Here is a 23,679-nt window from a genome sequence, read left to right as displayed (position 1 = left end):
CAAAGTAATGGAAAGGGTACTGAGGGATAGGATTTCTGAGCATCTGGAAAGGAACTGCTTGATTAGGGATAGTCAGCACGGATTTGTGAGGGGTAGGTCTTGCCTTACAAGTCTTATTGACTTTTTTGAGGAGGTGACCAAGCATGTGGATGAAGGTAAAGCAGTGGATGTAGTGTACATGGATTTTAGTAAGGCATTTGATAAGGTTCCCCATGGTAGGCTTGTGCAGAAAGTAAGGAGGCATGGGATAGTGGGAAATTTGGCCAGTTGGATAACAAACTGGCTAACCGATAGAAGACAGAGAGTGGTGGTGGGTGGCAAATATTCAGCCTGGAGCCCAGTTATCAGTGGTGTACCGCAGGGATCAGTTCTGGGTCCTCTGCTGTTTGTGATTTTCATTAACGACTTGGATGAGGGAGTTGAAGGGTGGGTCAGTAACTTTGCAGATGATACGAAGATTGGTGGAGTTGTGGATAGTGAGGAGGGCTGTTGTCGGCTTCAAAGAGACATAGATAGAATGCAGAGCTGGGCTGAGAAGTGGCAGATGGAGTTTAACCCTGACAAGTGTGAGGTTGTCCATTTTGGAAGGACAAATATGAATGCGGAATACAGGCTTAACGGTAGGGTTCTTGGCAATGTGGAGGAGCAGAGAGATCTTGGGGTCTATGTTCATAGATCTTTGAAAGTTGCCACTCAAGTGGATAGAGCTGTGAAGAAGGCCTATGGTGTGCTAGCGTTCATTAGCAGAGGGATTGAATTTAAGAGCTGTGAGGTGATGATGCAGCTGTACAAAACCTTGGTCAGGCCACATTTGGAGTACTGTGTGCAGTTCTGGTCGCCTCATTTTAGGAAGGATGTGGAAGCTTTGGAAAAGGTGCAAAGGAGATTTACCAGGATGTTGCCTGGAATGGAGAGTAGGTCATACGAGGAAAGGTTGAGGGTGCTAGGCCTTTTCTCATTAGAACGGAGAAGGATGAGGGGAGACTTGATAGAGGTTTATAAGATGATTAGGGGAATAGATAGAGTAGACAGTCAGAGACTTTTTCCCCGGGTGGAACACACCATTACAAGAGGACATAAATTTAAGATAAATGGTGGAAGATATAGAGGGGATGTCAGAGGTAGGTTCTTTACCCAGAGAATAGTGGGGGCATGGAATGCACTGCCTGTGGAAGTAGTTGAGTCGGAAACATTAGGGACCTTCAAGCGGCTATTGGATAGGTACATGGATTAGGGTAGAATAATGGAGTGTAGGTTAACTTCTTAAGGGCAGCATGGTAGCATTGTGGATAGCACAATTGCTTCACAGCTCCAGGGTCCCAAGTTCGATTTCGACTTGGGTCACTGTCTGTGTGGAGTCTGCACATCCTCCCCGTGACTGCGTGGGTTTCCTCCGGGTACTCCGGTTTCCTCCAAAGATGTCCAAAGATGTGCAGGTTGGGTGGATTGGCCGTGAAAAATTGTCCAAAATTCTTTGATTAACCTAGGACAAATGTTTGGCGCAACATCGTGGGCCGAAGGGCCTGTTCTGTGCTGTATTTCTCTATCTCTATCTCTATCTCTGCACACCCTCCAATGTGTTCAACGTGCAGCCCCTGAAGCCGCAGACGCCATGAGTGTTTCAAAACTGTAGCCCTTCAATTCTCTTCCAGGCTGGATCCAGTTTTCTGAGCACACAACCTTCTACAGAGCAACCCCAGGGGCCGTCACCTAGAACCAGCCTTATCAATCCTTCAGGCCCAAGCCCTGAGTGCCCTGTCTCATTTATATGTGTTTTGCCAGTTCTCGATCTGATTCGGTATCTACCTCCAACCTGGTAACATGTCGCCCAGCACCTGACCATACCTCCTGGGCTTTAACGGTAGTGAGTACATAGGAAAAGGAATACAGACAACAGTTTGAAACAAATAAGAGAGAAGAAGCACAGTGAAAGAGAAATTTAAAGTGTGATTGGAAAAGATTCAGAAACAAGTGAACAGATGTCCACCACAGAAGTGTCAGAACCGTACAGATGGAGAGAGAAACAGGCGAGACAGGAAGACCGATCAATGCATAGAAAATTAGCCGGGAGGAGAAAAGGACAGCTTTGCGTTTACTTTTTTTCTTGGAGTAGTGGCAAGGAGTGATGCACGATTTGCTACTCCTGCCATTATGAGGCAGTGCGCCATCTGGCTTAATGTGAACAAAGCCACAGAAACCCCATCAGTGTGTTCTAAAATTACAGAATGCGACAACAAGTGGTAGTTAGCACTACTGCCTCAACGTCAGGGACCCGGGTTCAATTCTGGCCTTGGGTGACTGGAGTTTTCACTTTCTCTCTGTGTGTGCGTGTGTTTCCTCCGGTTGCTCTGGTTTCCTCCCACAGTCCAAAGATTTGCACGTAAGGTGGATTGGCCATGATCAATGTGCAGGGGTAGGACGGGGGAGTGGACCTAGATAAAGTGCTCTTTCTTGGCTCTCAGCGGGCCAAATGGCCTCTTTCTTCACCTGTGGAAATCACCATAAACTTTAAAGTTTTTCTTCAAATTTCTGGTGAACTTAAGTCACAGTATGTGATGAACCTTCTACGAGCTAGTGGCAAAAGTTGTTCTAGATTACATGTTGCATGGACCCTTGTCCTTCAAAAGTGGATTCAAGATTTGTGTTAGTTGTACAGAATCGCGAGGCCAAACACGGATGCTGTGGTCTTTGGGGTTGCCACTGTGAATGTTTGATTGTGGAGATGTGACTAAAAATGCGCTGGAGGATGCCCTTCTCTCCTCAGCCCTTTCACCAGAGGTGATGAACGGAGTAGGTATCTGAGGGTCAAGCCCTTCGCCTTCCTTGCCTGGTTATATGCATACTGCTGTTGTAATGTGCTCGATGCTTAACACCTTTCCTCCCTTCTTTTGTACAACAACTACTTTCTTAATGTTTTTACAACAGACCCACTTATGTATTATCTCTGTACATATATACAACTTAATAAGACAGTCCTTCTGGTGGATGTCTATTTCTTTTGGGTTGCATTTGACGTTCTGAAGCCTGACTAGTCAAGACCTTGCAAGTATCTTCTTTTTCTTCCTGAGAAGTTACTCAGTTCCTGTCTCTATAGGTATTGGAAAATCCTCAGAAACAGATATTGAATTTGTCTCTGTGTTTGGTTTCTGGTCAGAAGTATCACTGTTCAGATTTCCCGATGGAAATACTTCTGGAGAAAGAGATTTCACTTTGTGAAGCTAGTAGTTGGTCAGTATGATGTCGTCAAATTCTTTTATCATCCGTCTGTAACGTGTACAATATTGGACCTAATTTTGCGAGGATAACTCCAGGTACCCATTTCTCATTGGTAGTGTAGCTTCTTGTTAGCAATCACTCTCCTTGAGTGAATAATCACTTTTTAGAGTTTGTTCTCTCCTAGCAATCTGTGCTTCTTGTTGTTTGACAATTTCTGAAGTATCAGGTGGTATCAAAAGATCAAACTGTTCTCAGTTTCCTTTTGAAAAGCAGCACTGCTAGAGAACTCTTGACAAGGTATTTTGGTGCCCTGGTGGAATGTCCAAGTGACTGTACAAATCGCTTTGCCTATCCATTTGTTGCAGGATGTTACGGAGCTAACCTTGTGTGTTGTATATACCATTTTGTTTTAAATAGTCTTTGAACACCTGATAAGTGAACTGAGTATCATTGTCACTTACACCGTGTTGCAGTCTACCAAATCTCACAAATATTTCGTCCAGCTTCTCAATAATTTGTTCTGCCATCGTAGATTTCATAATCACTACTTCCAGCCACGTTCTGTTATCATAGATTTCATAATCACTACTTCCAGCCATTTAGAGTGTGCATCCACAATCACGAGGAACAAATGTCCCTCTACTGGACCAGCGTAGTCTATGTGTATCGTCTGCCATGGCTGTGTTGGCCATTCCCACGATGTAAGGGTTGCAGTGGTGGAGTGTTCCTTAGTTTTGCACAGGACTGACATTGCCCCATTTTCTCTTTGATTTGACCATCTAATCCTGGCCACCAAAAATAACCGTGCCAGTTCTTTCGTCATCACCACACCAGGATGTCCGTCATGCAGTTGGTCAAGGACTTTATTACACAAGCGCAAAGGAATAATCACTCTGATTCCCCATAATAAAACTTCATTCTGGACTATCAACTCAAGTCTTAATGTAATGTAGGGCTTGTGGTCTAGATTTTTACAATGCACGTCTGTCATTGTTCCTTTTTGGACCATGTTCATCACCTTCCCCATCACTGGATTGGTTCTTGTGTATCTCTAGAATTGTGATGAAGTCACAGGTACATTATCCACGTGTGAGAAAAATAGAATGTTGACAATAAAAATTTCAGATTCTTGTTTGATTTGTAATGGCATCAGCATTTGCATGTTGCTCTGACTTACGACATTAGATATCGTACGTGTATGCCGATAACATCAAAGACCATCTTTGCAACCTACTAGCTGCTGAAGAATGGATACCTTTATACGGTCCAAAGATTGCCACCAAGGGTCAGTGATCCATCGAGAGCAAAATGACGTCCATAAAGATAGCGGTGAAACCTTTTTCCTACAAATATGATGCTTGGCGCTTCTTTTCCTAACTGAGCGTAATTTGTTTCTGTGCTAGTAAGAATTTGTGAAGCAAATGCTATTGGTCGGTCCTTTCCTCAAGGCATAATGTGTGAGACAGCTGCAGCAACCCTATAGGGTGGCACATCGTAAGCAAATTGTAACTTCAGCTTGGGTTTGTGGTGAACTAATAGATATGACTTCTTTCAGGGTTCTTTTACCTCTTTGTACATATTTTGCATTCTTCTGACCAGTGTCATACCTGTTTGGCACATAACAAAGTATGTAAAGTCTTCAATCATGTTGCTCAATTCAAAGTGAATTTCCCATAATAATTGATTAATTCCAGAAACAACCTCAGTGTGTCACATTTTGAGGACGCGGTAGTTCCAGGATCGTTGTCATCTTTTTTGGCTCCTTGTGAAGCCATCTTTATCGATGATAGGTAGTTTACAAATGTGCTGAAAGAGTTGAACTTTTCCCTTTTAGCTATGAGATTATGATTTTGTAGACATTTCACTGCAGCTTTCAAGTGTTCTTGTTCACTTGAACCAGTGATGAGAATGTCATCTAGATAACATTGCACCCTATTTAGCCCAATCCGAATTTGATCCATGGACCCCTGAAAAAGAGCAGGAGCAGATGTTATTCCAAATGGAAGTCTTTGGTAATGGAACAGACCTTAATGCGTCACGATAGTGAGTAAAAGCTGTGATTTTGCAACCACATTCATTTGGAAATATGCCTATATTTCTGCCCTCCAGAAAGTCCAACAAATAAGCCTTCAATTGATGGCGATGAATAATGATATGAGTACAATATCGAGTAAATAGTTGTTTTAAAATCTCCACGTATTCTTACTGAGCCATCATGTTTCAAAACAGGAACTATTGGTGTAGCCCAATAACTTGTAGCAGCTGGTTCAGTGACGCCTGTTTGGACTAGTCTTTCTCGTTCTTCTTCGACGTTTGACTTGATGGCATATGGTATGGTTCTAGCTTTGAGAGATTTTCGTTGTACTGTTTCTCTTGATTTTAATTCCTGTTATTGAGCTCAGTGAGTCTTCAAACACCGTTTCATCCTTACCCAGAAGTTGTTTTTTTTTTAAAATAATTTTTATTGAAGAGATTTTTTACATGAGAATATTTACCCACCCTAACCATAGACTATTACACAATATTCCCTCTTAACAGATATCCCCCCCCCCGCCCGACCCCCCCGCGCGCGCTGTCCCTCCCCCCCCCCCAAAAAAAACCAAAAAACAAACAAAGCAACAATTAACATCAAACATGAACTGCGAACAAATTTGTCCGCATTACAACCTTAAATAACCCACCCGCACCCGTTGTTGCCACTCCCCCCCCCCCCCCCCCCCCCCCCGGGTTGCTGCTGCTGCGACCTCTGCACCCTATCTTTGAGCCAAAAAGTCGAGGAAGGGCTGCCACCCCGCCTGAAGAACCCTTGTACCGACCCTCTCAGGGCGAATTTGACCTTTCCAACTGGATAAAGCTTGCCATGTCATTAATCCAAGTTTCCACGCTTGGAGGCCTCGCGTCCTTCCACTGTATCAGTATCCTTCTTCGCGCAACTAGGGACGCAAAGGCCAGTATTCCGGCCTCTCTCGCCTCCTGTACCCCCGGCTCCACCCCAACCCCAAAGATCGCTAGCCCCCATCCTGGTTTGACCCTGGATCCCACCACCCTCGACACCGTCCTTGCCACCCCCTTCCAGAACTCCTCCAGTGCCGGACATGCCCAAAACATATGGACATGGTTCGCTGGACTTCCCGAACACCTGACACATCTGTCCTCACCCCCAAAGAACCGACTCATCCTTGTCCCCGTCATATGGGCTCTATGTAGCACCTTAAATTGAATGAGGCTAAGCCTCGCACACGAGGATGAAGAATTAACCCTCTCCAGGGCATCAGCCCATGTCCCATCCTCTATCTGCTCTCCCAGCTCCCCTTCCCACTTGTCTTTCAGCTCCTCTACTGATGCCTCCTCAGCCTCCTGCATCACTTTGTATATGTCCGATATCCTCCCCCCTCCGACCCAGACCCCCGATAGCACCCTATCGCTCGCCCCCCTGCTGGGGAGCAAGGGGAACCCTTCCACCTGGCGGCTAGCAAATGCCTTCACCTGCAAATGTCGAAACACGTTTCCCGGGGGGAGCCCGAATTTCTCCTCCAGCTCTCTCAGGCTCGCAAACCTCCCATCTACAAACAGATCCTTCAGCTGCCTGATGCCCACCCTGTGCCAGCTCTGAAATCCCCCGTCCATGTTCCCCGGGGTGAATCTATGGTTCCCTCTTAACGGTGCCTCCATCAGACCTCCCACTTCCCCCCTGTGTCGCCTCCACTGCCCCCAGATCTTGAGGGTGGCCGCCACCACCGGGCTCGTAGTGTACCTCGTGGGAGGGAGCGGCCATGGCGCCGTTACTAGGGCCCCCAGGCTTATGTTGCCACAGGACGCCCTCTCCATTCGTTTCCAAGCTGCCCCCTCCCCTTCCATCATCCACTTACGCACCATCGACACATTAGCCGCCCAGTAATACCCCGAAAGGTTGGGTAATGCCAGCCCCCCACTCTCCCTACTCCGCTCCAAGAAGACCCTCCTCACCCTTGGGGTGCCATGCGCCCACACGTAGCTCATGATGCTGCTCGTCACCTTTTTGAAGAAGGCCCTAGGGAGGAAGATGGGCAAGCACTGAAATAAAAACAAAAACCTTGGGAGGACCGTCATTTTAACGGACTGCACTCTACCCGCCAGCGACAGCGGCACCATGTCCCACCTTTTAAATTCCTCCTCCATCTGTTCCACCAGCCTAGTGAAGTTCAACTTGTGGAGAGTCCCCCAGTTCCTAGCCACCTGCACCCCTAAATATCTAAAACTCTTTCCTGCTCTCTTCAACGGGAGTCTCCCGATTCCCTCTTCCTGGTCCCCTGGGTGTATCACAAATACCTCACTCTTGCCCAAGTTTAGTTTGTACCCCGAAAAGTCCCCAAACTCTGCTAGCAGTTCCATCACCTCCGGCATTCCCCCTTCTGGGTCTGCCACGTATAGCATTAGGTCGTCCGCGAATAGCGATACCCGGTGCTCCTCCCCGCCCCTTGTCAGCCCTCTCCACCCCCCTGAGCCCCTCAGTGCCATCGCCAACGGTTCAATTGCCAGTGCGAAGAGCAGGGGGGACAAGGTCCCTGTCTGGTCCCCCGGTGGAGCCCAAAATACTCCGATCTCCTACCATTCGTCACTACACTTGCCGTCGGGGCCGAATAGAGCAGCTTCACCCATTTAATAAATCCCTCCCCAAATCCAAACCGTTCCAGCGTCTCCCACAGGTACTTCCACTCCACCCTATCAAATGCTTTCTCCGCGTCCAATGCCACCACTATCTCCGCCTCCCCCTCCACTGCCGGCATCATGATGACGTTTAGCAGTCTCCGCACGTTCGTATTAAGCTGCCGCCCTTTCACAAAACCCGTCTGGTACTCGTGTATCACCCCTGGCACACAATCCTCTATCCTGGTAGCCAGGATCTTTGCCAGCAGCTTGGCGTCCACATTTAGGAGCGAGATAGGCCTATATGACCCACACTGCACGGGGTCCTTGTCCCGCTTCAAGATCAGAGAGATCAGTGCCTGCGACATTGTCGGGGGCAGAGCCCTCCCCTCCCATGCCTCGTTGAAGGCTCGCACCAGCACAGGGCCCACCAGATCCGCATATTTTTTGTAAAATTCCACCGGGAACCCGTCTGGCCCCGGCGCCTTCCCCGACTGCATATGCCCAATCCCCTTGACTAGCTCCTCTAACCCTATCTGCGCCCCCAGCCCCTCTACCAGCTCCTCTTGGACCTTGGGGAACCTCAGTTTGTTCAAGAAGCACTCCATCCCCCCTCCCCTCGTCGGCGGCTCTGACCGATACAGCTCCTTATAGAAGTCTCTGAAAACCCCATTTACTTCTGGCCCCTTCTGCACTATGTTCCCACCCCTCTCCCTCACTCCCCCAATTTCTCTAGCCGTATCCCGCTTGCGGAGCTGATGCGCCAGCATCCTACTCGCCTTCTCCCCATACTCATAAATCGCGCCCTGCGCCCTTCTCCACTGTGCCTCCGCCTTTCTGGTGGTCAACAGGTCAAACTTAGCCTGCAAACTACGCCGTTCCCCCAGCAGCCCCTCCTCTGGTGCCTCCGCATATTTCCTATCCACGTCCAGAAGCTCCCCCACCAGCCTCTCCCTCTCCTGTCTCTCCCTCCTTTCCCTATGTGCCCGTATGGAGATCAGCTCCCCCCGGATCACCGCCTTCAGGGCCTCCCATACCATCCCCACCTGCACCTCCCCCGTGTCATTAATGTCCAGATATCTCTCAATGCTCTTCCAGACCCTCTTACACACCTCCTCATCCGCCAGCAACCCCACATCCAGACGCCACAGCGGACGCTGGTCTCGCACCTCTCCCATTTCCAAATCTACCCAGTGTGGCGCGTGGTCTGAGACCGCTATGGCCGAGTACTCCACTTCCCGTACTTTCGGGATCAGTCCCCTGCTTAATACAAAAAAGTCAATTCTAGAATAGACTCTGTGGACATGGGAGAAAAAGGAATACTCCCTCGCCCTCGGCCTCCCAAACCTCCAGGGGTCCACCCCTCCCATCTGCTCCATAAACCCCTTTAACACTTCTGCCGCTGCCGGCCTCCTACTCGTCCTTGAACTCGATCTGTCCAACACGGGGTCCAGCACTGTGTTGAAGTCCCCCCCCATGATCAGGCCCCCTGCCTCCAGGTCCGGAATGAGGCCCAGTAGGCGCCTCATGAAGCCAGCGTCGTCCCAGTTCGGGGCATACACGTTAACCATCACCACTTTCTCCCCCTGCAGCCTACCCTTCACCATGACATATCTACCCTCTTTATCCGCCACCACCTCCGCCGCCACGAACGACACCCTCTTCCCTACCAGGATCGCCACCCCCCCGGTTCTTTACGTCCAGTCCTGAGTGGAACACTTGTCCCACCCACCCCCTTCTCAGGCGGACCTGGTCCGCCACCTTCAAATGGGTCTCTTGTAGCATTGCTACATCCGCCTTCAGCCCCTTCAAATGCGAGATTACTCTCGTTCTCTTGACCGGCCCATTCAGCCCCCTCACATTCCAAGTTATCAGCCGGGTCGAAGGGCAGCCCGCCCCTTTCCCCCCGCCGACTAGCCATATCCTGTCACCTGCTCGCCCCGAGTCAGCCCTCCCTTTCTGACCCGCTCCCCATGGCGATGGCGCCCCCCCCCCCCCCCCCCCCCCCCCCCCCCACCCCTCCAGTCCTCAACTTCTCCTCCCTGGCCTTTTCAGCAGCAACCTGGTGGCCCCCCCCCCCCCCCCCCCCCCCCTCCCCCCCCCAGGCTAGGACCCTTCCTAGCCGCGACGCACCCTCCATAGTACTTCCGTGAGTCAGCTGGTTTATGCTGACCCGGCTGCCCCTGCCACACTCCGGCTCCTCCCGGCATGGGGGGACGTTCCCCCCCCCCTTACCACCCCTCCTTGACCCCGCTCCAGCGCGGGAAAGGGAGCCATTGCTGACCACGCCCCTTACTCCCACCCCCCTCCCTCCTCTGCCCCGTGCGCGGGAAACCAGAGGAAAGCCCGCGCTTTCGCCCTGCCCCTCCCCGCCCCTCCATCTTCAGTTCCACCCCCGTCCCCGATCTCCCACCGATAAATACAAAACAACCAAAAACCCCACAAGAAACACATACCCCCGGCACTCCCCCCCCACCCCACCATAACATTATAAATAACAGGAAAAAGAGAGAAAAAACTGGTATATAGAACAAAAGGGGTCCAAAAATACGGCCAAGTGAAAATCCAGCCAACAGAAAGCCACGTGTCCAGCTTAAAGTACCAGAGCGGCAACGACCGCCATGTATCCCCTGGTTCTAGTTCGAGTCCAGCTTTTCTTCCTGGACAAAGGCCCACGCCTCCTCCGGGGACTCGAAATAGTGGTGCTGGTCCTTGTAGGTCACCCACAAGCGCGCTGGCTGCAGCATCCCGAATCTAATTCTCCTGGCATGCAGCACCGCCTTCGTCCGGTTGAACCGGGCCCGCCGCTTTGCCACCTCCGCACTCCAGTCCTGAAAGATCCTCACCGTCGAGTTCTCCCATTTGCTGCTCCTCTCTCTCTTGGCCCACCTCAGCACCCTCTCCCGGTCACTGAATCGCTGGAACCGAACCAGCACCGCCCTCGGGGGTTCGTTTGCTCTTGGCTTCCTGGCCATTACTCTGTAGGCCTCCTCCAATTCCAGGGGCGAAGGGACGGCCCCTGCCCCCATCAGTGAGCCCAGCATTTCTGCCACATACCCCTGAAGGTCCGACCCCTCCAGCCCTTCTGCCAGGCCCAGGATCCTCAGGTTTTTCCGCCTCATGCGGGTATCCATCTCCTCCAATCGGTTTTGCCATCTCAGGTGGAGTGCCTCGTGCACCTCCACCTTTCCCACGAGGACCGTGGCCTCCTCCTCCCTCACAGTCATCTCCTGCTGCAGCTCCCGAATTGACGCCTCTTGGGTCGCCTGTGCCCCCATCAGCCTGGTGGTCGTCGCGTTCATCGACTCCAGCAGCTCCACTTTCAGCTCCGTGAAGAAGCGCAGGAGAGCGGCCTGCTGCTCCGCCGCCCATGTCCTCCAGTCCTCGGGTGCGCCGCCGGCCGCCATTTTGGATTTCTTCCCCCGCTTTTTTCGGGGAGCTGCTGCCGCTTTTTTTCCTGCCCCACTTCGGGTGACGACCATAAATTTGACGGGGTTCTCCTCTGGGAACCTTCCCCCACCGGGAATTGCCGTTCCAGCGCCGTTAGGGGCCCTCCAATCGGCCCGAAAACACCTTCCTAACAGGAGCAGCCAAACGTGCGACTTAGCTAGTCATAGCCGCAACCGGAAGTCTACCCAGAAGTTGTTGTCGGTCATTCTTTGAATCCACTAGTTGATTCACTGCTCCCCCGTTGAGTTTAATTTTCTGAACCAAGCTCTACCAAATAAAGCAAGAAGATTTCCACGGACAACGTAAAGAGGTAACTTCGCTGTGTGTCCATTTACTTCTACTGTTACCATATTGTATCTTTTAATGGTACAACTTCTGTGTACATCCTTACGATCACATTTGATGATTTTAAAGGCAGGTGCTTCAACATCTGATTATAAATAGTATGAGATATCAATGATACAGCTGCATCCGTATCGACTTCCGTTTGGATTTGGCTCCCATCAAGTCTTGGGAATACCCAGAAACATTGTTGATCGCCCTACACCAACAAGATGCCTAGTTTCAGCCCTTGAGGTTGTTCGGGTATGCCGCCCTCTGAGGGGTTTTGAACTTGGTCTATTAACTTATAGACACCACTAATCTGTTTCTGTGTGGGTTTTTTCATTCCCTACCTTGGGTGTTGGTGATGTTTGCCATGTCCAACATACTTTGGCAATATGACCGTTCTTGCCACAGTTCCTCCAATTGCTTTCACCTTCGTCATGAGTATGGTGTTGGAACTGAAATCTTTCTGCAATTAACAACGGTCAAGGTGAGAAGTGCCCTTCTCTTACCTTCATTCATTTGTTTTAGGTCTTTTCTCCCCGGCTTTGGTAGATGAACTAAGTATTGCAGTAGCATAGAAGTTTTCCGCCGTATTGAACTGAGAAATGTTGCAACATTTAGGTCCTCCGTGTTTGGTTTTCTTTGAGATAAAGTTGAAATCTCTCTTCATGCGAGTTCCAAGTCTCATAGTCTTCATCAAATGTATCCATGGTGCCTGTTTTTCCCACTATTCCGGAACTGGCTCCGAGGGTCTATACTTCGACCAACCTTCCTCCCTTCCATTTCTTTTTGATGTACGACACAAGAGGTCCCCTAATCCACAATGCAACTAGAATTTTTGCCTTTATGCCTGACTATGGTTTGACTTTTTCCCCAAGTAGTGACTTGTACGGAATCGGGAGACTTTTGAATCCCCGTTCCTGTGGTCCGTTTCACTTCGCTACACGCACGGTTCCTGCAGACTAGAATCTACTCACTTCAACGGCAAACAATTTTCCGAACTGTTGTCCTTATTCACGGTTGTGCTTTTCTAAAATACCTGCAGCGCTGGCAGCTTTTGTTTCGCCTGACGCGTGAGTCTGGTCTCGGGTATCTTTTCTCTGCTCGCGATGCTGTCTTCACATCACTTGTTTTTTGAGAATAAATTTAGAGTAACCCCCCCCCCATTAAGGAGCAATTTAACCTGGGCAATCCACCTACCCTGCACATAATTTTGGGTTATGGGGGCAGCATGGTGGCACAGTGGTTAGCATTGCTGCCTACGGCGCTGAGGACCTGGGTTCGAATCCCGGCCCTGGGTCACTGTCCGTGTGGAGTTTGCACATTCTCCCCGTGTCTGCGTGGGTTTCGCCCCCACAACCCAAAGATGTGCAGGATAGGTGGATTGGCCACGCTAAATTGCCCCTTAATTGGAAAAAATAATTGGGTACTCTAAATTTAAGAAAAAAATAAAAATTTTGGGTTATGGGGGTGAGACCCACGCAGACTCGGAGAATGTGCAAACTCCACATGGAATGTGGCCCGAGGCCGGGATTTAATCCAGGTCCTCTGCGCCGTGAGGCAGCAGTGCTAACCACTGCGCCGCCGTGCTGCCCCCTCCACTTTCCTTGAAGACGATTTTTTGCCGTAGCAATTTATTGCCACAATACCTGTTGCCAGTTTTCTCATTTGTTACATTCCCAATGTGCTGCAAAGAGAAAAGGTACGAAGGTGCCACACAGGGATTTCTTACAAACACAGTGAGAACTTTATTAGAAGATGTTGCTCATACAACCTAAGGTGGGGGAGAACTAATATTTGACGCTGAAGTCACTACAGATCACGGGATGCGTCAACAGCAGGGATGTATTCTCTGATACATAACAGAGTGGATCCAGGAAACCCTGCTCTAAGTAGTTCTCCTGATCACTGGTGAGTGCGAAATAATTTTTTGTGCCGTAAAATAGTCGCTACCACTCAACGCCCTGCACAGAAATTCTCCCTCTATAACCTTGCACAGTTTGGTTCCATCTCCCGATTGCTAAACCACCTTCTTGGAGGAGGAGGTGGACCAGCTAAACTGGCTACAATAATCCACCCACAGACTAGCAAGGGTGCTGACTATCAGCCCAGAACTCTGTGTTCTGCAGCCCAAATTTAACCTCAGGTACCAAGAACAAACAATTTGCTTCTGCCCTTGTAGCTTCATTGTGTCTAGTACAGGCAAAACACACCAAGAAACGTTTCTGTATTCATGTACTCTCCCAGCAAGCACTGTGTAATCAAAACAACAATTGTGCAAAATACTTGAAAACACAAAGCATTGCACAGATATCCAGTGGAATTGTATGCTTGCAGGGCTAACTCTATCTAACTTAGAGGTCAGCATGAAAGGCCAGGAATATCACGGTAACAAGAACACTACATCCCTGTTAAACTGCAGTTGTGACTTTAGTGGATCAACAACAGCAATAGAATGAATAATTCAAAAGTAACCTGGTAACAACACAATGTGCGTAAAGCAGCTTTCAAGATTTCAGCTGCAGTATTCTAGCAACCAGATCAGGCAAGTAGACACACATCACACAGCAGAATTCTGATTTTATTTGTTCAAGTTATCCATCCATCCTAATTATCCATTAACACCCTGTCTACAATGTTGAAACTACCTGATTTTTAAAAATTTGTAATTCAACAGCTTTTCTTGGTGAACAGAGCCATTTAGTGCTTTTCATTATTTGTTCTGCACTTGACTTCATTCCAGTGCTAACGTATTGCCTTTTTTCTGTCCATCTAGTTTTGAGACATAATTTAAAAATTCAGTACTTGCACAGTATAACCCCAGGGTCAATTGATTTATTCCGGACCTTCATTTTTCTCCTCCAGTTGCAGTTTTCTGAAAGATGAGAATGTTTTGGTGAAAATGTATGGCCTCACCTTCAGCCCAGGGCTGTTAAAAGGGTAGTAAAATTAGACAATGTTTTGTGCTTTTCATATTCTGAAGCTTGAATTCCTGAAAATATAACACCTGGCCTTTCGGCAAATTACACCTATGTGTAGTTCTGCTTTATGCATTGGAATTAAATTAATGTATATTCAAATTTCCTTCCTTTCTCACTTCCACATTTGCTCTGGTGAAGGATTTCTTCTTACTTCCCATTTACATGATTCTATGCTGCCCTTCCGCAATGTTATCCAAACTCACATCAAGTTCCATATGTATGCTGAGAGCACCCAACTCTACCTCACCACCTCCTCTCTCTCTACCCCTCCGCTGCCTCTAATTTGCCAGGCTGCTAGCCTGACATTTCTCTACTTGTTTTCAAATCACCTCAACGGCCTTGCCCCTCTCTATTTCTGTAATTTCCTACAAAACCCTCCCAACATATCAGCGCTGCACAAACTCTCGCCTCTTGTGCATCGTAGATTTTAATCATCCCTCTGTTGACATCTCTCTCTCCCCCCCCCCCCCCCCCCCCCCCCCTCTCTCTCTCTCTCTCAATAATAATAACAATCGCTTATTGTCACAAGTAGGCTTCAATGAAGTTACTCTGAAAAGCCCCTAGTCGCCACATTCTGCTGCCTGTTCCGGGAGGCCAGTACGGGAATTGAATCCGCGCTGCTGACATTGTTCTGCTCTCGCTGTTCAGACTTTTGGTCATCTGACCTAATATTGCCAGAGTCGCCATTGACAGGATCGGAAAATCCCAGCTGTGTGAGTAATAAAGAGTGAAAAAAGTAGATTGCGTGAACTAGCAAAAAAATTAAATAAAAACCATAAGAGCTTCTACAAGTAGATAAAAAGGAAGAGAGTAGCTGAAATAGGCGTTGTTCCGTTAGAGGATGGTAATGGGGAACAAACATAGGAAACTAGGGAGTGAATGGAACTTGGACAAATATTTTGTACGACTTTGTGGTAGAAGAGTTTTAAAGCATCCCAATAATAGTAGAAGTGAGTGGACAAAAGGGAGCTAATAACTTAAAATAATCACTATCCCTAGAGAAAAATAATGGGACAACTAATTTATGCCCAAGATGAGGAGGAATTTCTTCTCAGAGGGTTGCAAATCTTTGGTATTCTCTACCCATGCAACTGTAGTGGCTGAGCCATTGAATATAGGATTGAGATAGATATCCCAAAGTGTAGCTGATGCTTCCACTTCTGGGACATTCTACAACAAGAGGTCATAATTTTAGAATAAGGGGTAGTAAATTTAAAACGGAGTTGAGGAAAAACTACTTCTCCCAAAGGATTGTTAATCTATGGAATTCGCTACCCCAGCTGCAGTAGATGCTGGGACAGTGAGTAAGTTTAAGGAGGAGTTAGACAGATTTTTAATTGGTCATGTGTTGAAGGATCATGGAGAACGGGCAGGATGGTGGAGTTAAGGCCAGGATCAGATCGGCCCTGATCGAATGGCGGAGCAGAGTTGATGGGCCAAATGGCCTAATTCTGCTCCTATATCTTATGAACTTCTGAGGAGGGAAATTGGGAGTAGAGGCCAAGATCAGATCAGCCACGATCTTACTGAATGGCAAAGCAGGCAAGAAAGACTTTGTGGCCTGACCTGCTCCTATTCTCAAAGGCTCTATATAAATGCATATTGTTGTTTTTGTTCAGAAAAATAAAATCTGGTTAAATAACAATTAATGAGGGTATGTTGCTTAATTTTCATCTGTTTTACAGAGGACTTAAAACTTTTTATTTTAAACATATGTTATTTTATTTTAAACATTTGCCTGCTCGTAACACAAAATATTGTTTTGAACAGTATATATTATGAATATACATTGAGTTATCTGTGAGTTTAAAATCTTATTTAGACATGAATATCGCTTAAAACTGGCAAATGTGCATAATTGTAAGTACGTTCATACTTTTCTTTTGCAGAGGGGCGTTTGCATCTCCAGGATATCCCTTCCATAACCAGCAGAGGGCACCTGGAGGCTACCCCAGATCTGGTAGTGGACTCTTCCTACTACAGCAACTTTTATCAGCCATCTCTCTATCCAGCTTACTACAACAATTTATACAACTATCCCCAGTACCAGGTGGCGGTGGCAGGAGATTCACCTGCTTCTGACGTCAGTTCCACACTGGGAGGGACAACTGTGAAAAACAGCCTTCGGGGCCTCTCTGCATCACTAGTGTCTGGTCAGACAGGAAACCAGTGGCAGGTAGGATGGACATTGATTCCTTGTGAAAAAATATTTTATTGTCATTTTGCTAATGAGTGTAAATAAGTATTAGAACTTATAAACTTATGAATAAGTCGGCAATTGTAATAATAGAAGAAGGCAGTGAAATGCTGATTGTGTGAAAACAATGGTTTGTGTGAGGAGATTTGGGGTATTGTTTCGGACCTTTTTCCACAGGGCACATTGATATCGCAACTACAAGGTTGAGGATAATAGGAATGGAATCTGATAGGTTTCAAGCTGTTTATATGCCTTTGGATATCTGGAACTCCCCCTGCAGGTTGGGCCTGGAAGAGTGCTGGACATCGCCACATTCATTGAATAGAAATGAGGGTCGAGAAGTATCCCAGACACTTTTATTTTAGTTTATTTTCTGAAATTGGTCCAAAAGCCCCCCCCAAATGTGGGGTATTTCTATAAACTAGCAGAGGCCTTGTGCCAGGACCCCTCACCAACTGGAGGCACAGAGTCCTGGAGATGTACTGTGCAGAAAAGGGCACTCGGCCCATCAAGTCTTCATTGAAAAAAACTACCCCATATCTCGCACCAATCCGATTTATCAACACTTGTCCTGTATACTTGAATGTGTTGGTGTTCCAAGAACTCATCCAAGCTGAGCAGGATGGGAGGGAGAACCAGGAACTTTGTCTTTTGTGTTACTTGACATGTAAAAAAAAATTTTTAAGGGTCCTTTTAGTCCTTTGAATTAAAGGAAGCATTTTGAAGTAGTACTATTAAATTAATTTCACTTTGTTTAGTAGTTTAGATATGTTAAAAATTGATCTTACTAATTCAGCTGCCCACTCTACATCTGTTCATCCCCTTATCCCTCTACCTCAACGTGCCTTTTGTTTTCTCGCTTTGTTTTAAATTAGATTCTCTCCACACACACTCTCCTCCCCACTCTACCTTGTGCTGTCCGTAACAATGTGAGCAGGTAAACCTCTGTTTGGTCTCTCTCCCCCCCGCCATACTATCTGAACACTCCGTGCCATCTGACCCGTGCTAAGGGATTACAACTCGCTCCCTCTCACCTCCCCTCTCCTCTCCCTAAATCCAGCACTCCCACTAATGTGCCAAACTCCTTTTCTGCAATGTATTTCCTGCCTGACTGGGAACCAGGTCTGTTGATCAGTTTGCCTTTGGGTGGGGAACCTATTGGGAAAATAAATAGATGCACAGCGTGGAGTTAAAACTTCAGCGCATCCTAACCAGAACTCCATCCCATCTCTCCACATTACCAATGTAACCTACCACTATTATTAGCAAGGCCATTGTGTTTGATTACCAATCAGCTGTACATTGCTTCCTTGTTTTATTAGTGAATGTTTGACTTCAAATTCTCTCAATGCTCATCGGTAGTTCTGCATAGAAGCCCTGCAATACCTATGTACTGATTGATGACTTGTTATCTGTATAATGATTGAGTGCTAAACCAGTACTTAAAAATACAAACAGCATGATAATTTGGCACCGTTTAACATTCCTATTATTTGCTTTTGACTCATGGACGGAGGCAAGTTTGTTAAAAACAAGTTGCCTTTGTCAGACTTTACATTGCATATCTGTGTGAAAGGGTTTATTTATGTTGCATATGTTTTCATTTTCAGAGAAATGAAAGTGATGAGAAGGTACGTACTCATGTTTTTCCAATTTATTAGTCTCTGCACAGCAATTTCTCATCTCTCAATTTTTCAAAATGCTTTCAGACCTTGATTCTTCTGAGTATTTTTGTCCATGTGCTTCAGCTGCATGTACTAATTTTATGTTTCTCCTCATTTTGTGCTTTTTAAACCTTGTCTTTTACCAAGGTTTGCCTGTACATCTTGTAGCTGAGACATACTAAATATGACTTTCAACATTGTGGGCACGATTCAACAAATTGGGAACAAAGACCCATAGCAAGCGCGTTTAGCTGCTTGTTTCCTGGCGACTTGCGTTGTATAAGATGCCTCAGCGAAGAACGGGTGGCCGAGGCCCCGTTTTGTACACTGAAGTGCTCCGCTCGCCAGAACACCCCAGTGTAGCAAGAGATCGGGATGCTTTTTTTTAAAAGGCGTCCCGATCTCCGAGTCCCCTGAAGTGAGCCCTGACCCCCACACCCATGCAGGGCACCCCTGGCCGGATCCTGCGTGCACAAAAATGCCAGCTTGGCATCTTGGCAGTGTCACCTGGGCATCTTGGCAGTACCAGGCTGGCACTCGGGTGGGGGTCCCCCCCGCTTTTATCAGTCACCTGCGCCGTGGTGAGTTGACTTTCAGGTGCAGCGTGGCAATTGGATCGCGGCGCTGTGGTTCCTCCTTGCATTAGCACTGCAGAACATGTCATGTAAATATTATAACAAGTGAAAGGCCCTGAATACGTTACAGGTGGAATTTCTGGCTAAACCACACACGCATCAGCAGTATTATTGACAAATCACAGGCATTGCACCTAGAATATGCTGACCTATATAACCAGTGCTGTATGCCGTAAAATTAATTTTCCTTTGAGTTTCAAGAAAGGTATTGAATTGTAATAGGTGGCTGGTGGGAACTGATGAGTAGTCTGAATTGTGGGCATTAAGGCCCCTCAGAGACGATCCTGCTGATAATGCCTTTGTTAAAATAGCACCAGAAAAGCTTCATACACACACGCACTTCCTCGTTAATGCTGCACCCTATTCAGTGTCCTGGAACAGTCAGTTTGCTGTCGCTCTCAAAAGGAAGAGCACACACTGGGAAAACTGTAACAAAAATACTCCAAACAAAATGTTCGAGCTTTGTCAAATTGTACAGGAAAAGAGTTAATGGGCTGAGGCAGTTGCTGAAAAGTAAAATCCAGTGCAGCACTCAAAGAAGAAAGACAGGATTGTGCTGATTGGTCGCTGAAGAACTCTAACCTGACCAGAGGAACAACTGGGAAACTCTGCAAAATTGTGCCTGATGTCAAAACATCCACCCTGGATTCACACAGTAAGTGTATTTACTTTATCTGCGATAACTCAAGCAAAAAAAGCAATGCACGTGAACGTAATGTACAAAGGACCAAAATCATACGATAAAATCTCTAAACACATGTAAATCGTGCTCTTTAATATTTTATATGCTTTCCAGCATATGGACATAAAACTAATGGTTTATGTCTGCTACCCATCTTTGTGTTCACGGGTAAATCTCAGTCACTTAGGGGCAGCACAAGTGGCTAGCGCTGTGGCTTCACAGCGCCAGGGTCCCAGGTTCGATTCCCCGCTGGGACATTGTGCGGAGTCTGTACGTTCTCCCCGTGCCTGCGTGGGTTTCCTCCGGGTGCTCCGGTTTCCTCCCACAGTCCAAAGACATGCAGGTTAGGTGGATTGGACATGCTAAATTGCCCTTTGCGTCCAAAAAAGGTTAGGATGGGTTATTGGGTTACGGGGATAGGTCGGAAGTGAGGGCTTAAGTGGGTCGGTGCAGACTCAATGGACCGAATGGCCTCCTTCTGCACTGTATGTTCTATGTTCTAAACTAATTCCAGTCATTTATTATAGAGTCCATGAATATTGTGGAGAGCACTGTGGATGCACAAGAACCAATTCATGGTGTTTCTACAGAGCTTCTGCTTGAATTACAGAGAGAGATCAGGCCCATCCCACTTAGATTCTTCTCTCAGGGGTCCGACGAGGAGGAAGATTTGCTGTCTGGAGACAACAAAATGTTTCCGTTTGAGGGAGGGTAATTCAGAACCAACTGCTGAGTGCTTGAAAAGCCAGCTGGTGCCAGATTATCTACATGGCGTACCGGAAGCTTCTCAAACTTCCAGATGACCCGTCATCCATTGAGGCAGATTCTTGTACCGTTCCCAGAATGGCACATTGGAGAATATGGCCCTTCTGCAGCATTTCTTGTACAGTGACACTGCAAATACCAGCTTGAACTGCGTGACGTTATGAAGATGGACTGGGCATGAATGACTGAGCTGCCTCGTCCAACTGCTCATTACAACGCCTGTGCTCCCCTTGGTATCTCCGTGCAGCTAGATCATTAACTTAGAGCCCAATTTTTTTCTCATGTCTTTGGTCGGCTCTTTTCTGTTTGGGATTTTTCAAACGTTGGAGCTTTCACCATTGTGGACCATCTCTTTCTGTGGCAGAACTAGAACTTGATGTGGAGATGCCGGCGTTGGACTGGGGTGAGCACAGTAAGAAGTCTTACAACACCAGGTTAAAGTTGTGTTTGAAACAAACCTGTTGGACTTTAACCTGGTGTTGTAAGACTTCTTACAGAACTAGAACTGCCTTTGGACTGTCCGTCGATGGTGCCTTTGCTCATGAGGGCCATATATTATTAAAGTAGAGATGGCTCTAATCACACTGGAAAGTGAGCTTGTGACAGATAAAGCTGTTCGCCATATTGAGTCCAAGAGTCTTCCAAGTACATGAACAGTAGAGCTATCGGAGGTTAAATTGTGCTGTGCAGCACCTGTTCTTCAGGTGTTACGTCGGCTTCTAAGGAACCAAAATGTCAGGCAGGAGGCTGATGTACAGTTCTGACTGGAGCGCTGCTGCCTACGATATTGGGAAGGGACAAACAGGACATTGTTTATCCAAAATGCCTGAAGCAGGTGATAGTTCTTTTGTATGTAATGCAGGGCCTCACACCTGCTTTAGCTTCCTGCTGCAGCTTTGGTTTACCCTGACGCAGCTGGTGCCAGTCTCCAGGAAAACTAATACACAACATGGTGCAAGTAAAATAAAAAGCAGGCCGGTCACGTGATGTGAGCGTCGAAGCGGTCGTGTTTCAGGGAGCTTTGGCTCTGCTCATCCATTAATCCGTCATTTTGTCCTTGTGTGCACTTCATGTTTGTCTTTTTCTAGGTTTCATGGCATATGCTGTGTCCCTGAAAGTTCCTGATTGGTGTTTCTGTAAGAGCTGAGATAAAATGTTGAAATCCTCATTTGTTTCTGGTGGTCGGAGTGGGCTTGGCTGGGGCTCAGCTTGCAGTGACTTAGTTGCAGCTAAGTTGCACCTCACACTGGTGGTGCTGCATGCACCTGGATGATGGCACAGAGATATTGGCCTCGATTCTCCATTCAATGCCGCTCAATATGGCGGCCCGATACCAGGATTCCAATGGAATCCAGCGAGCTCTTTCCGCATGCATAAATTAGCTTGGTAAAGACGAGAAACCCGCATACTGTGCCTTGCCCCAGAGAGACCAGGCGTGATTCCCCAGAGGTGGGAGCACAGGCTCCGGAATGGAGAATCCCGGCTATTGTCTTGCCTAAGACTTTGGCTCTATGGTGCAGGTCATTAAAGCTCACTTTAAAGAATTGCGGGTACTTTAATGAAAGTGGTGGAGGCGCATGAGAAGCTTCTGGCACTTTAAAGAGCACTTTCCCTGGTGAGGGCCCGCCATGGTGTTGTGAAAATCTTGTTGCATGGTGTGTCGTTCATCCTGTCTGGTTCGGGAGAGGGGAGCTGGGCAGGATGTGCCTCTGAGTCCGGCCCCTGAGAGAAGTGAAAGACAAGTTCCCGATTGTGTTTGTAAATTGGTTGCCATGTTTTGGTAATACTGATTTGAAGGTTGGATGTATTAGATTCGATGGAGCACAGTGTGTCCTGTCTTCGAGGGCGGCGGTCGGTTTGGCACACCGATCGTTGATCCCTTGTTGCCCTATTTTCGATGTTTGTCATGAGGGGCTGGGAAAGGCCGAGCCGGCCTGGTCATTCCCCCCGGCTGGGGTCTAGGTTTTGGACTGCCTGAGTCTCTGAAAAATGGTGTGGTGTCTTGTGCTTTGAATGTTGAATACTTGGGAGATCCCGAAGAGTGCTCATTGATGCTGTCTTATACTCAGTCTTCTCGTGCAACATGGAATATATCTTATCCTGGAAATTGTCCTGTTGTTCTGTTATCCTGGATGTTTCTCCCAGTTGATCATGTTACTGATTTTTTGTTGCTGTCTTTTTTCCTTCAGGGAGGTGCGAAATGTGAGCATGATGTCCTGTATCGTTGATTATTCTGATCTGGCAGAATCTTATTGAGTCAATTATGAAGAATATGGGGCGCAATTCTCAGCACTCACGACGGTGCGGAGAATAGCGGGGATCGTAAATTTTTACGGCCACGCTAGTCTGACGCCCTCCCGCTATTTTCCCCCGCCTGACTCCCGACACGAATCGCTGCCGCCGTTTTTTTACGGCGAGCAGCGATTCTCAGCTGGCCGATGGGCCGAAGTCCAAGCCCTTTACGGCCGTTTTTACGAACGGCAAACACACCTGGTCTGGCCGTTCGTAAAAACGGCCGTAAAGTTCGGATCTTGGCACCGATTGGCACGGCAGTACCACGGCCGTGCCAAGGGTGCCATGGGCCCGCGATCGGTGGGCACCGATCGCGGGCAGCGGGTCCGAATCCCGCGCACTCTTTCTCCTTCCGCCGCCCTGCTGTACCAATTCGCGGGGCGGCTGAGGGGCATCCCGGCCCGCGCATGCGCGGGTTTCGCGCAAATGCGCGATGACGTCATCCGCGCATGCGCGGCTGACGTCATGTGACGCGTCAGCCGTCGCAAACTCTGGCAAGCGGGCTTAACGAAATTCGTTAAGCCCGCGATGCCGGAGTTCACGGCCGCGGCATGCTTGCCCCGACCGGGGACCAGAATCGGTTCCTGGTCGGGGAGGGGGAGGCTGGCGTCAAACCCGCCCGTTTTTGACGCCAGCCTTACGATTTCTCCCTGTTTGGGAGAATCGCGCCCATGATTTGTGCAGATGACTCCTTTTCGTTATTGGGGAGGATGATTGCGGGCGGGGTGGATGGTTGGATTGGTAAGGTTAGTTCAGTCCTCACTTAGATTGAGGATAGCACCCCAGTTAGAGCTAATCTGTTTCAGGTTAGTTTTTCTTTTTAGCATTCATTATTTATATTGTT

The 23,679-nt window shown here is 47.8% G+C and overlaps 1 protein-coding gene across 4 annotated transcripts in view; it reads left to right on the top strand.

The window, feature by feature from the left end:
* The window catches only part of dmrt1 (doublesex and mab-3 related transcription factor 1), a 168,420-nt gene that overhangs the window by 80,261 nt on the left and 64,480 nt on the right, over window positions 1–23,679 (top strand). For 3 of the 4 annotated variants that reach the window (XR_005461581.1, XM_038804679.1, XM_038804681.1), the window contains exons 3-4: window positions 16,490–16,776; window positions 18,408–18,428. Coding sequence is in view for 3 of the 4 variants with exons in the window: in XM_038804679.1 (XP_038660607.1) it covers window positions 16,490–16,776; window positions 18,408–18,428 (308 nt within the window). In the remaining variant the exon portion in view is untranslated. The remainder of the gene's footprint in view (window positions 1–16,489; window positions 16,777–18,407; window positions 18,429–23,679) is intronic. The other variant, XM_038804680.1, reaches the window with a different exon arrangement.

Source organism: Scyliorhinus canicula, chromosome 8 (assembly GCF_902713615.1).
Source record: "Scyliorhinus canicula chromosome 8, sScyCan1.1, whole genome shotgun sequence".
Taxonomy (NCBI): domain Eukaryota; kingdom Metazoa; phylum Chordata; class Chondrichthyes; order Carcharhiniformes; family Scyliorhinidae; genus Scyliorhinus; species Scyliorhinus canicula.
This window is presented reverse-complemented; position numbering and strand designations above follow the sequence as displayed.